This window comes from Megascapheus bottae, chromosome 4 (assembly GCF_031878675.1).
Source record: "Megascapheus bottae isolate mThoBot1 chromosome 4, mThoBot2.hap1, whole genome shotgun sequence".
Lineage (NCBI taxonomy): Eukaryota > Metazoa > Chordata > Mammalia > Rodentia > Geomyidae > Megascapheus > Megascapheus bottae.
Window position 1 is genome coordinate 49,235,495 of NC_143512.1, and position 15,022 is coordinate 49,250,516.

General features: G+C 38.3%; 1 protein-coding gene across 3 annotated transcripts in view; it reads right to left on the reverse strand.

Moving 5' to 3' along the window:
• Positions 1-15,022, reverse strand: part of Rnf180 (ring finger protein 180) — a 111,987-nt gene that overhangs the window by 25,526 nt on the left and 71,439 nt on the right. For all 3 annotated transcript variants that reach the window (XM_090331876.1, XM_090331874.1, XM_090331875.1), the window contains exon 5: positions 8,528-8,753. In XM_090331876.1, the coding sequence (XP_090188002.1) occupies positions 8,528-8,753 (226 nt within the window). The remainder of the gene's footprint in view (positions 1-8,527; positions 8,754-15,022) is intronic.

Here is a 15,022-nt window from a genome sequence, read left to right on the forward strand (position 1 = left end):
GTAAAGTTTATCTGCTTATAATATATCTTCATCAAATTAATGTACTTTATCTTTCTCACTCTCCCTTTTTCTTCCCAAAACAATTTCACAGGTCTCACTGTTCTATTTTTATGTGTAAATACAAGGTATTTCAACCCCATTCACCCTCTTTTATCCTGTTTGCTCTTTCTCCTCCACTACTGCTTGTCCTCTTGACAGGACCTGGTTTACTTTCCTGTCATTTATTTTTAAGTTTATGTTATATTCAGAGGTTTCACATATAAATCTATTATATTAATCACATTAAGCCCCTCAGTTACTCCATGTCTCCTCTTACTCAATTTTTCAGTTGATTGATATGAGGTCTCTGTTTTTTTCCTGACCTGACCTAGAACCATGATCCTGTCATCTCCTGACATAGCTGGAATGATAGCTTTGATAGCCCCACACAACATAGATACACCATGTCCTTTTTTTTTTTGCCAGTCCTGGGTTTGAGCTCAGGGTCTGAGCACTGTCCTTGGACTTTCTCAAGGCAAGATCTCTACCACTTGAGCCTCAGCACCATTTCTGGTTTTTTACTATGTATGTGGTACCGAGGAATCAAACCCAGGTCTTCGTACATGCTAGGCAAGCACTCTACCACTAGGCCAAATTCCCAGCCCAGCATGTAATTTTAAAAAAATTTTTTTTGCCAGTCCTGGGCCTTGAATTCAGGGTCTGAGCACTGTTCTTATCATTTCTCAAGACTAGAGCTCTACTACCTGAGCTATAGTACCACTTGCAGCTTTTTCTTTTCTTTTCTTTTCTTTTTTTTGTGGGTCATAGGGTTGAACACAGCCTGAGTGCTGTCCCTGAGCTCTTCAGCTCAAGGCTACCACCCTACCCTTGAGCCAAGCTTCACTTTCAGGTTTCCAGAGGTTAATTGGAGATAAGAGTCTCCTGTTCTTTTGTACCCAGGCTGGCTTTGAACCTTGATCTTCAGATCTCAGTCTCTGAGTAGCTAGGATTATAGGCATGAGTCACCATACCAAACTCCAGCTTTTTCTTTGTATGTGGTACGAAGGAATCAAATCCAGGTCTTCGTGCATGCTAGACAAGCACTCTACTACTAGGCCAAACTCCTGGCCTAACTTATTCATAGTTACTGTTTGGTTCCAGAAAATTAATATACATTAAAGGGTATTTGAAAAGAGTAAGCAAGACTAGAGTAGAATATCAATGAATGAGCATTTATATGAAAATGAAAGCTTGCTAAAATAGTCCTCTTTACCAACTGTTATTCAATCTTCATTATTTACCATTGCTTTTGGTTTAGTAATACTTTGTGAAATGATCTTCAAACTTTTTAGAGTTAGCTTCAGGGCACTTTATATTGATTTTACTATTATTTAGGGAATATATAATCCAAGTTTTTGTTTTTTGTATTCCTGAGTGATAGAGGCCATCAGCTGGAATTAGAATGTTGTGCCAGGGGCCTCTCCAATCCTTCCCAGACACAAAAGTGGAAGAGTTCCTACAGGACATCAGACCTGGTTCCCAGTTTCCTGTGTTGCAAGGAACATCTACCAGCTCCGCCTCCCAAGAAGGGACAGGACATCTCACTTCCAATGAATGCTAACACTCCTTCTACTGAAATTAATTTTGATCCATGCCACACATTCAAATATGCCTACAGAGAACAAAAGGAGTTAGAGGAAAAGCTGAGTTGGCTAAGACAGTTTATATTCAACAAAAAAATTATCAGTTTCAATCATGGGAATACAGTATGTAAAAAAGAACTACTCTAGGAACAGGGTCGTTTTGAGAAACCTGCCAGAGGAAGTTCTCTCTATGTGGTAGTTGAAGGTTGGCCACTCACTGAATTTCCTAAGGCATTTAGGAGCAAGAGAGGCCACTTGGCAATATCTCATACAGTTCTGACCAATAATTATGTACATATGCTCTGAAAGTAAATTTGAATATGATTTGTACACTGTTTCCTGGTGAACCATTTGAGGCTGAAAACACATTTGGGACTTGCTTTTGTCAGCTGAATATGTAGCCTGATGGCAGAGACAGAAGAGAAAACAGGGTCCAAAATAGTAGAGCCTCCAACTATTATGTAACTTTGTCAAAATCGAATTAGAGATGTTATGTGTCTGACATTGCTGAAAATAATCCTTGCTTAGCACATGGTAATATTTAGGGGCTCCTATTTTGTTACATATGTTTTTTCATTAAAAAGTATCCATTTTAGGCCAGGCATGGTGGCTTACACCTGTAATCCTAGCTACTCAGGAGGCTGAAATCTGAGGATAGCGGTTCAAAGTCAGCCTGGGCATTAAAGACCATGAGACTCTTATCTTTAATTAATCACTATGAAACCAGAAGTGATGATGTTGCTCAAGAGATAAGGCAGTAGCTTTGACCTGAAGAGTTCAGGGACAACATCCAGGCCCAGGGGTAGGGCCATAACCTTGAGCTGAAGAGCTCAGGGATGATGCCCAGGCCAAGTTCACACCCCATGACCCACACAAAAAAAAGCATCCACTTGATGCAGTAATTTCATTTAGCATCTGATACAAAATTATTTTGTAGTGCCAGAATGAAGGAAGAGGTTTTTTCTTTCTTTTGGCCCAAGAGAAAGGCTCTCTTAAGTTAGATTTTTATCCAAATTTTTGCCTTATTGATGTCCTCTAGTGCCTTTGAAGTATTACGAAATCAGTCCCACAAATGTGTCATTAGACAAGAATAACTGGTCTGCCTGCAGTTAGAGGGCAGAAAAGAAATCTATCAAACTGGGCCCAATTCAACCATAACATTTACTGAGATCTTACTAAGATACAATATGCCTTTATACAGAAGTAATATTTGTCATTGTTTATAACTTTACCTTCTAGGATTTAGGGAAAAGCTTTTTGGAAAGCTATTAGTAGGGATATATTAGTATCATCTTAAAGAAAAAAAAAACCCAGATCCTGTTCTGTGAGAACAGAAACAGTGCATTATTTCCTCTTACCCCTATATACTCAGGGCTATCATTTTGTTAAAGTTATTTTATTGTTTGTGGCAGTCCTGGGTCTTGAACTCAGGGCCTAACCACTGTACCCAAGTTTTTTTGCCCAAGGCTAGCACTCTATCATTAGAGCCACGGCTCTACTTATGGCTTTTTTTTTAATGGTTAATTAGAGGTAAGAAGCACATGGACTTTTCTTGTCCAAGCTGGCTTTGAATTGTAATCCTCAGATCTCAGACTCACGAGTAGCTAGGATTGCAAGCCAAAAACAAGCCAAGCATGGTGATACATGCCTGTAAGCTGAGCTACATGTAAAGTGGGGATAAGAGGACCATATTCTAAAATGGGCTCCAGACAAAAGGGTGAAATCTTTCCTGAAAAATATTAAACTAAAAGGGATGGTGGCATGGCTCAAGTGATGCAGTACATCTGTGGTTATTTTCCCTTTCTCCCCTGGTCACATCCCACCTCTCAACATCCCCAGGGTCTCCTTAAGTACAGAAGCGTGGTCTTGAACTCCTGATCCTCTAGTCCTAGTCTTACAAGTAACTGGCATTTTAGGTTTGCCTCCCCACACCTGATTCTTGGTTATATTTTAAGTTTCTCCTCTATTTTCTACCAGAGTAAATAAAGGTAGAGTGCTAGAGGTCCAGTTTCTCCTTAATGGTTTCACCAAGAAATGTATTGTTTTCAGTAACAGCACTTAGGCATGAACTTCCTCACATCCTGTGCTACATAAAATCACTTCCATTAGAGCTGCAGAACTCAATGTTCCTCTCCTGCTTCCATCCCTAAACAGAACCTCTGTAGCACTGTAGTAGAGCTGAGCTTAGGGAGAGTGGCATCTTTCTCCCAGCCATGTTCTATGGTGTATAGTCTTTAGGGTAAGTTCCAGAAATTAATTAAAAAGGCCGGGAGTTTGGCCTAGTGGTAGAGTGCTTGCCTAGCATGCACGAAGGCCTGGGTACTACAAACATAGAAAGAAAGCCTGAAATGGTGCCGTGGCTCAAATGGTAGAGCTCTAGCCTTGAGAAAGCATGAGGACAGTGCTCAAGCCCAGGGTTTAAGGCCCAGGACTGGCAAAAAAAAAAAAAAAAAATTAAAAAAAAATTGTCAGCTAAATTGTGCTGACAGGGCAAAGATACATTGAACTCATACCAGGTATCCACTTAACCACTGCTTAATTTCTTCACATAAATTCTTGACTTTCTTCTAGGAAGATTTAAGATTTTTTTACATTATCTTTTTTTCTTTAGTGTGAAGTTGTTTTGAATCACATAGTTTTCTGTTTCCTTACAATTAAGCTTTCATCAATTAACATGCTATTAATTGAAATGAAAAGGAAGCTTATTCAAAGTTCCCTAGTTAACAAGCAAATTTAATATTTCATGTTACAGGAAATCCAGGAACTTAGTAGTTGGCCCAGCAAACCACCAAGATCCCATTTTCATGTCTATGATCAGGTCTGCCATCCAAAGCAAAAGCTTCATACGAAGGGTCTTTCTTTACTAACTAGCAGGAAGCCTCCCAGACAAGCAACTATGGCACAAACTTGAAGTACCACACATATCAAAAATTGAACACACATCTAAAAGACTTTTCCTTAGCCAGAAGCCAGTGTCTCATGGCTATAATTCTAGCTACTCAAGGGCTGAGATCTAAGGATTGTAGTTCAAAGCCACCCCAGGCACAAAAGTCCATGAGACTCTTATCTCCAATTAAACAACAGAAAACTTGCTCAAGTGGTGGAGTGCTAGCCTTGAGTTGAAGAGCTCAGGGACAGCACCCAGGCCCAGAGTTCAAGTTCAATGATCAACAAGAACAAGAACAAAAGACTCTTCCTGGTCTGAAAGTTACAAAAGAAAGTTGGGATGGCCAAAGATTTCAAGCTACCAACTCTTATCTTCATAAAGTAATGGTTCCAAAATTTCAAGAACATAATTTTTCAATATGGACATAGCCTTAAAATTACCTACTTGTGAAAATACTCCAGTGAAATCAGATGTTTATTGATGTATATCATTAAGGTAAATTTTATGAGTAAATAAATATCCTACAAGAATAGATTGGCTGAATAAATCATGACATAATGACAAGAACTGGGAGTTACACCAAGGAAACAAGTTAACAAACACTGGATAATATGCTTCTCTTTGGTAACAATACAACAAAAATTTAGATGCATATATGCAATCAAACACCTTTTAATGATGGAATATGGGTGATTTAAGCTTATTATTATTGTTATTTTAAAAGTTATTTTAACATGAAAAGTGCACTGTATGTTACTGGCTCCCAGCAGTTACTTTCAGTAATTTTTATTCTGATATTGCATCAGCTTTTATGAAAGAATATCATGAAATACAATAATGGAAGGGTGACACTGATCAAGGCTCACTGTACTCATAAATGATGAAAATTGAAGCCTCTTCACATAATTGTTTAAAAAGAATAATAACTGTAACAAGAACATGACATTATGTTTTCTTTGAGAGTTCTTTCCAGGACATTTTTTTCTTTGTTTCTTGAGAAGTGCCAGAGGGGGGAAAAAAAAATCACATAAAATTCCTTTTGAAGATAAAGGCTTATTGTGATTTACATGTCTCATGATACATGCTTTCAATGTATCTTGAGAATCATTTAGCTGTGCGCTCACTTTTTATTATTATTTAGGTAGTCTGAACACTTAAGACCAAATACATCATTTAAGTGTAGCTACTATGTAGGGCTGTAGGGTTTGTGTGCTTCTTGCATTGTTTGGTCTTTATAGTCCATCCCAATATAAAATCCCTTGGACTTGCTATTTCAGTGAATAAATTCTAGAGATGGCCTCAAATTCCTTTGAGCTAGGATATAAATAATTAAGCAGAATATCCCATTATTCTCTCAGCCACTAAATGCACAATCAAAAATAGTCTCCAGGGGCCGGGATTTTGGCCTAGTGGTAGAGTGCTTGCCTAGCATTGCACAAAGACCCAGGTTTGATTCCTTGTTACCACATACATAGAAAAAAGCCAGAAATGATGCTGAAGCTCAAGTGGTAGAGCTCTAACCTTGAGAAGAAGAACCGAAGGACAGTGCTCAGGCCCTGAGTCCAAGCCCAGCACTGGCAAAAAAAAAAAAAAAAAAAAAAAAAGGTCTCCATCGGAAGAAACTCTTTAAGTAATCACTGTATGATTTACATGAGAAATACTATTTTTTATTAAAAGTAATGTATGCCAGGCACCAGTGGCTCACACCTGTAATCCTAGTTAATCAGGAACTGAAAACTGAGGATTCCAGTTTGAAGCAAGCCTGGGCAGACAAATACTAGAAACATGTTTATTTTTTTTGCCAGTCCTAAGGCTTTTCCTTGGGCTTTCTCAAGGCTAAAGCTCTACCACTTGAGGTACAGCACCACTTCTGGCTTTTTCTATGTACATGGTACCAACGAATCAAACATTGGTCTTCATGCATGCTAGCCATGCACTCGAGGCCAAACTCCAGGCCCCATACTAGAAACTAGAAACTTTTATGACCAATTAACCAGAAAAATTCCAGAAGTATTACTGTGGCTCAACTGATTTTTTTCACTCAAGTGGAAGTAAGTGTGAGGCTCTGAGTTCGAGCTCCAATGTGCATGGGCACACATTTGCACACAAATGGAAAGTAGGAAATTGTTTTCAGAAACTGAGAGCATCCTTACTGCTCTTAATGTAGGACATGAAGGAAATACATTTTATAATCCCTACTAGTGTTAAATGAGATCATGTAAGTCAGAAAAACTGCCAAATTCCACTTGCTACTTCCCATCAAAACAAGCTTTTATTAAATGATTTCTTTTATAGCTGTCCAGAGATAACACTGAGAACATGGCATTACTGGCATTCCTCTTTCTTTCACCTCAAAGAACCCTGCAGATTTGGCATTTGAGAAAGAACTTAAAAAATTTTTTTTTAACCTGAACATTCCAACCACAGGCCAGGGCAGATGTAGTTCCAGAAAGTCTCAGCTCTCTCATGGAAGTTCATGTGTCTTCCTCTTTCCACCCCAGTGGAGAGTGACCTAGGGGTCACTGATATAGCTGTGGGGCCCAGTGACAGCCTTGGTCCTGAGTATATATCTCTACAGGTTAGAGCCACTGTGCATGGTATAGCATTGGACCACATAGCTTTGCCTAAGTGTGGTGTACTGATTCTGTGCAGTAGTACGCAGGTACTGGGCAGATTTGAGAGGCATGAGTTCACTTTCTTTTCCTTGCTCAGTCACTTGGCCTGCAAAGCAGATGTGCAAGGCTTCATACAGTTGAATGGGATACCTGAAGCTTACACTAGTAATCTGACACTCCCATGCAGAAAGGTCCTTAGAGTTCTTGAAGGAAGAGAAATCTCCATTTTCTGGTATTGGGATTTAAATACAAAATTTTATGCTTTTTAGTTGTGTTCTTAACAGTTTGAGCCATACATCTAGCCCATTTCTGCTCCGGTGTTTGCTGGGCTTGCCTAGACTGTGATCCTCCAGTTCTACTTCCTGCATAGCTAGAATCACAAGCATGTGGCGCTACACTTTCTTTCTTTCTCCCCCCCCCCTTTCTTTCTTTCTTTCCCAGTCCTGGGGCTTGAATTTAGGGCATAGGCAGTGTCCTTAAGCTTCTTTTGCTTAACTTTAGCACTCTACTATTTGAGACACAGTACCACTTCCAGCCAGACGTGGTACAGAGGAGTGGAACCCAAGGCTTCCTGCATGCTAGGCATGTACTGTACCACTAAAGGAACATTCCCAGCTCTCTTTTTTTTTTTCTGTTGAGATGTAGTCTGGTAAACTTCTATTTTCCCCAATGTTATCTCAAATTAAGTTTCTCCTGATCTCTTCAGAGAAGATAGGCATGAACCACCAGCATGTGGCTGGTTTTACACTAAAATACATTGTTTGATCTTTATTTGGCTTCCCAAGGTTGAGGAAAATAATCTTCCCTGTTCCCTAATACTGATACACCTAATATAATCATTAGGTTTTCTCTCTTCATTAATGTGCTTTATATGTCATCTTCGTGTAAAAGCTAGGAAAACAAATCCTTGTTCTAATGACATATTTTTCATGCTAAAGAAGAAAGATACTATCATTAACATAGTTGAGAAAACTTGGAGTTTGAGTGAAGGACTGAATAATTGTCCTTGGATATTTACAGTCTTGTTCTGTGTGACTCCAGAGGAAATAACAAGGGTCATAGAGAAGTAGCTGAAAGGCTGATAATTGGATGAAAAATCCACAGTGTACCTTCAAATGTAATTGCTTTAACACTGGAAATGCCCATGAAAAGATTACACAGCAACTAGGAAAGATGCTTTAGAAAAGATCTGACTGCACAGAGAGAGGATTAGAGATAGGGGTCTATTTCCATTTAGGATTCTAACATAATTCTGTGAGTTGTGTAATTATTGCTTTAGGAACTGGAGAGGAACACATAGTAAGCAACTTTTTCACGAAAACACAATAAATTCATTTAAAATTAGAACAAAGATGTAGTTAGGAAAAATGAGATAATTAAATTAAAGAAAGAGAACAGGTTACCTGTCTGGAAAAAGACTCTAGAAATAATTGTCCGACACAGTGGGCAAGGAGTGTTTGCAGGATTGTCTTTGGCCAGAGTCCGTAGGCAGGGCTCACAGAAGATGTGGTGGCAAGGGTAACACATGTAAGGATTGAAGTAAACATCCAGGCACACGGCACAGATGTAGCCATCCTTTTCTTCTGCATATTCATGATCATCATCTGTACTCATCTCATTATTCAAGGTCTGCAAAAACATAAGAAACAAATGACTCTTCATTTAGTGTAAGGCCAATTTCCTCATGAAAGAGGACTGACTGTTATTTGTTAAAAATCAAAATGTGAGAAACATAGTCAATGTGACAGAAATGCTGTCTTTGGAGGTAAAAGGAAGCCAAAAGTCTACATGAAAACCCCGAATGTCTGCTTATTGTCTAGTGTTTGAACACAGTGCTAAAATATACCTGGTTATATTAACTATAACCTGTGTCATTACGCAGCACTAGTTAAGAAAATGCTTCAGGAAGTACATCCTACAATTAAGATTTCCAGCTATCCTATCCCAATCTTCAAGCAAATATATGCATGTCACAATATTCAAAAGCCTGATGTGGACATAGCCCTGCCTGAGATGGCAGGTCAGGGCAACTGATGCCTTGCTCCTCACCACTCTATGCCTTGGACCTTTCCTGTAACTCAGAGTCAACCAAGTGCCAAAGCCAAGGGGATTCTGACTGGGAGGTAGACAGAAAAGTAACTTAGAATTACAGGATTTGTTTTACAGCTAGAGAATGTGACAAACCCCTCCTGTTATTCTCGCACTGATGCTGTCAGAAAAGAGGTAGATTTGTGGTTAGTAACACAAGATCTTGGAGAATTTCCACAACTGGATTCCACAATTCTCTCATCTGTGAAGTTGTGGGGATTAAATGAGATAATGCATTTAGCCCAGTGACTGGCCCATCCAGCCATTCTCCTCTTCGTCTCCTCCTTCCTTCCCTGAAAGCTTTGCCCTTCTTGTTGAAGCCTTTAGAACATTGTCCTCAAATGGAGCCTGGTCTCAGATGAAAACACAATAAGTGGGTTTATTTATTAATTTTTCTCCGCACTTTGATGAGGAGATCAGAAATTAATATTTGACAGGGCTCTGGTTTTAAGAAATACCTGTAACTCACACAAAATGTGTTATATAAATGAGGGATAATAACTTTGAGAACACACTAACACATTTTGCTATGGTCTGGAAACTTGTCACTTCCAAACTTCATGCGGAAACTTAGATCTAAATGCAATTCTAGTAAGAGGTGAGGTTTTTGTTGTTGCTGTTTTTTCTTTTTGCCAGTCCTGGGACTTGGACTCAGGGCCTGAGCACTGTCCTTGGGCATTCCCCAAGGCTAACGCTCTACCACTTAAGCCACAGCATCTCTTCTGGCTTTTTCTGTGTATGTGGTACTGAGGAATCGAACCCAGGTCTCCATGTATGCTAAGCAAACACTCTACCACTAGGCCATACTCCGGGCCCAGACGTGAGCTTTTGAGGAGATTACATCACAGCAGCAGAACCTTCATGGATGAATGTCAAGGCTAAAGGGAACAGCTGGTATCCCTCTGGTGCTTCCATCCTTCTGCCAGGTGAGGACACAGGGTGGGTCTCATGCAAGGAGGGTGCATTGCAAGACGCATGATAGATGTGGACTGGTCCCTTGCCAGATACTGAGGGATTGATTTGGGGCTTTCTACCTTGGAAAACATAATAAATGTCTATTGTTAGAAATGATCTTGTCTTTGGTGCTTATGCCAGCAGGTATCCTGGCTCACTTGTCCTGTTATAAAACTAAACTAGTATTTGATTTGTTATTTGACTTTCTTTTTCTCTTAGTCATTCTCTTTCTGCTACTTCTTGGTACTTTCCCTTTAATGAAGGCTGTTTTTTAACTCTTTGGCCAGTTTCCTTCAAACTGGGCTGTCTGATTTTTCTTAGATATGTAGGCATTTCTATCTAATCTACTTATTGTTGATACTGGCTACATATATTATAAATAATTCTTGTCTTGTTTTTTCTCTCGATCTTTTTGGACATCATGAAGAAATTGTTACTTTTTAATTATTTTTGCTAGTTCTAAGCCTTGAACTCAGGGCCTGGGCAGAGTCTTTGAGCTTTCTCAACGTTAGCACTCTACCACTTGAGCCACATAACCGCTTTTTTCTATGTATCTGGTACCAAGAAATTGAACCTAAGACTTCGTACACGCTAGGCAAGCACTGTACCACTAGGCCAAATTCCCGGCCAATTGTTAATTTTTGTGTGTGTATATGTGTATGTGTGTGAGGGATTCATGTGTCTTGATCTAGGCCTGGTACTGTGTCCCTGAGCTCTTCAGCTCAAGGCTAATACCCTACCCCTTAGCCTGGAAACTGTTCCAGAGCTCTTCAGCTCAAGGTTACCACCCTACTCTTGAGCCAAGCACCACTTTCCATTTTCTAATGATTAATTGGAGAAAAAAATATCAGGTTCTTTTTTGCCTGGGCTGGCTCTGAACCTTGATCCTCAGATCTCAGCCTCCTGAATAGCTAGGATTATCAGGCATGAGCCACCACATCCAGCCAATTCTTACTTTTTTTAATTAGCTTTTTTTTTTCATAGTTTCTGCTACATCTCTGGAACTGTTAGCCATATATGGTAGTATATGCTTGTAACCCCAACAGTTAGGAGGAGGATGCAGGGGGATCATAAGGTCAAGGCCAGCGTGGGCTATGTAGTGAGACCTTTCCTTGGAAAGAATGTTGAAAGGGGTGAAATTCATCAAGATGAATCACAGAATGCAGAAACAGTTTTTAAGAAAAACATACGCAAACTCAGTTAAACTGAGGGTCACTTTTTGTTCTACTGAGGGATTTATTTTTATCTGGTTTACTTGGAAATCTAAATCTTTTACTTATGCTTTGAGCAACAATATTCCCATTTATTCTTCCTGCATAGTAAAATGTAATAAAATTGAGTTTAAAAGCAGTGTAAATTACAACCAGCATTGCAGATAGGAGCTAACTAAATTGAGTTTTGTGTACAAAATTTCTTTCCCATTAATTATTGATAAAATTTTAATGTCTACATATTAGAATTATTAAACAGATCCTCCACACATGGGGAAAATAATGTATTATATTCCTAAATTCTTTGTTGAGTGACAGAAAAGAGAAACAAAATAAAACAAACACTACTCCCCCCCAAAATATAACCAACATGGGCTCCTAGTCTTTTAAGTGGCTGAGATCTGTAGGATCACAGTTTTTAAATGCTCAAATACTTGTACATAGTATCAAAAGTATTTTCTAGGTCTGGAGGCATGACTCAAGTGGTAGAGCACCTGCTTGGCAAGTAGAAGGCATTGAGTCAATTTCCAAAACTTTTTCCATAAGCTTGTTGATATCACTACCAATTTCTTCAGAAAAGCCTTAAGGCCAATGCAGAAAAGTTTTGGAGACTCCATCTCCAAAATAGTCAGCAAAATGCCAGGCTGGAAGTATGGTTTAAGGGTAGAGTGGCAGCCTAGCCAGCAACCAACAAGCATGCCATTCTGAGCTCTACAAGGGAAGAGACTATGATTATGGTAGAATTATAATCAATAAAGTAATGGGATAAAAATCCCCCAGATCATATGCACTCTCTCTCTCTCTCTCTCTCTCTCTCTCTCTCTCTCTCTCTCTCTCTCTCTCTCTCTCTCTCTCTCTCTCTTTCTAAGTGTGATAGTTCCTTGCCAGGCATCCAGGAGGATAAAAATCATTTCACAATAATACATTGAGGGTTATTTGCCCCATTTCACTATGCTGACAATTGTTTGGATGGGTTAAGCAAAAGTGAGTTTCTTTACTGGAACTTTTGGCCTGAATCCAAGCAGTGGACCAAACTTATTCATCACCACCATGCACTTGCAGGGAGAACATTTAAAAAGGCTTCCACTGATGAATCTGGAAAATACTTCTTTTATGAGGCCTTTACTATTGACTATACATTCTACAGTACTAAGTCAGAAATGGGAAGCACTGAGAAAGCATTTCTGCCATGTGCCACAGCATCATGGCTATTTTGAGCGCAAGCACTTCTGTTATTGGTTTAGTTGAGAACAGAATGGGTTGCTTTTTTCATGGAATACAATGTTAAACTTAAAAGAACAATTGTGAGAGAATCTGATTATTCAAACTTGGTTATTTGCCAGATAATTTCACCAAAAAGACCAATACAAATCTGTCATTTCAAGAGAAACAACTACAGTATTTGTTGTCAATCAAAATGACAAAACTGGAACTTGAAAGTAAAAATAAGTTTAGAAATCCTGGCTTTTCTTATAGTTTCCAAATACTTTCAGAGTTTTCTGAAGAAACTGGTGGTGATATCAACAAGCATAAAGGAGAAGTTTTAAATTTGATATGGGGCTTTCCAGCTGCCAAGCAAATAATCTATCATTTGAGTGATGCCTCCAGACCTAGCAAATATATTTGGTATTATACATAAAAGTGTTTTAGCATTTAAAAGAGCTGTATAACTCAGTAAATTGGGGTTTTCTTTTGCCTAATATACAAAGGTACAAAATCATGCACAGAGAAGTAAACTATTCAAAGTGCAAATACAGACCAATGGATTTTAATACAGAAGATTATTTAAGGTAAATATGATACGTTATTTTCTACACTGCAATTAGTAAGATGCTAGCACTGAAGTTTTTCTGTAGCATTAAAGATTAACTTGAAATGCTATAGTAATTCTTGTCCCTGTGGCAAAATACCAAAATACATCTGACTTCTAATAACTTAATATTAAAGAAAATTACAGAAATGTAACAATTCTACCTATCTTATTTTTCAAAAAATATATTATTACATGCATTGGTTTATCATTATTATTATATAACAATATTCTTTTGTGTGTGTGTACAAGTCCTGAGGCTTGAAGTCAGGACTTGGGCAATATTTTGAGTACTTTTTACTCTACCATTTGATTGAGTAATATTTCTACTTCCAGCCTTCTGATGGTTAATTGAGGGTGGCACTCTTACAGACTGTCCTGCTTGGTGAGCTTTGATCCACAAGTCTCAGATCTCAGCCTCCTGTAGCTGGGATTATAGGCTTGAGCCACCAACATTTGGCAGCCACCAGTGCCAGGTTAAATTATAACTTTTGTAGTTTGAATTCTTGACAAGATAAATATTTCTCTTTGGAGCCTTAAAATATTTTTAGGTTTTAAAGGGACCTGAAATCAAAAAGTGGTAATACTGAAAGGAAATGTAATTTCATCTATATGTACATATTAAGCATTTTACTAAGGTGTGTATATCTATGGTAATATCATTAATAGTCTTATCAATTATATCAAAATAATTTACAGAAGTAATTCAATGTAGGATCTAACGTATGACAAATTCTCACCTATATGGGGTACAAAGAAATAAAACCTTGAAGATAGAAAATAATGGCCCATACAGGATTTTAGAAGGAAGAATAATACAGGAAATATTGCTTGGGTTCCTCAATACTATAAAAATACCTAAATTATTTCTTAATGGTTTATGAGGTCAAAAATTATTTTGAAGTCTGTGTCAGTATATGTTTTGAATTTACAAAACAATTTATTGACAAATATAATCACATAAATTGTAAATTTTATTTTTAAAAATCCTTACTTAAAAACTGCAAGCTGAGGCTGAGCACTAAAACATATAAGGTATAGATTTACTCCTTTGTTTGAAAAAACACCACAGCTAACTTTTTGTCTATATGGCACTGAGACAGGCATTTTGACTCAGGTGATATGACTGTTGAAGCCTGAGGAAGATGAGGAGAGGACAAATAATTCTGCATTGTAAAGCAAGAATTTCTAAGCTACAACAGGGTTATTGGGATCTCAGAGGAAAAGAGATAACACAGCTCTAGAAAGAGAGCACAAATATGGACCTAGACAAACTAGATTAAGATGAAAAAGAGTGAAGGCAACACGTGTCCATGCAAGCAGGGAGAAGTCTTATGTAAAGTAATGTTTAATATTCAATTTGAAGCCTGGAGCTGGTAGCTCACACCTGTAATCCTAGCTACTCAGGAGGCTGAGATTTTAGGATTACACTTCAAAGCCAGCATGGTCAGGAGAGTCTGTGGAACTCCGATCTCCAATTAGCTACCAGAAAACTGGAAGTGGAGCTGAGGCCCAAAATGGTAGAGCACTAGCTTCAAGCAAACAACCCACAAGTGACACTCCCAAAATTCAATTTGCAGATGCTTCTAGTTCTGCTAATAATTCTTATTTTAATGGCTACTCATAAGTCTGTAATAAAAAGCTGCTGTATATTCCATGTCTGAGCTAGTGATAATTCAGAAATAAAGTAAAATTCCCTTTTATGATACTAACTTGGTCCAGGGAAACAAGGAAATGGGGACATAGTGTTTTGAATCAATACCCCCATCCTTCAACCAAACCCAATATATATACCCCAGATGTCATCAGAACCAATGTGATTGATGCTGGGATTC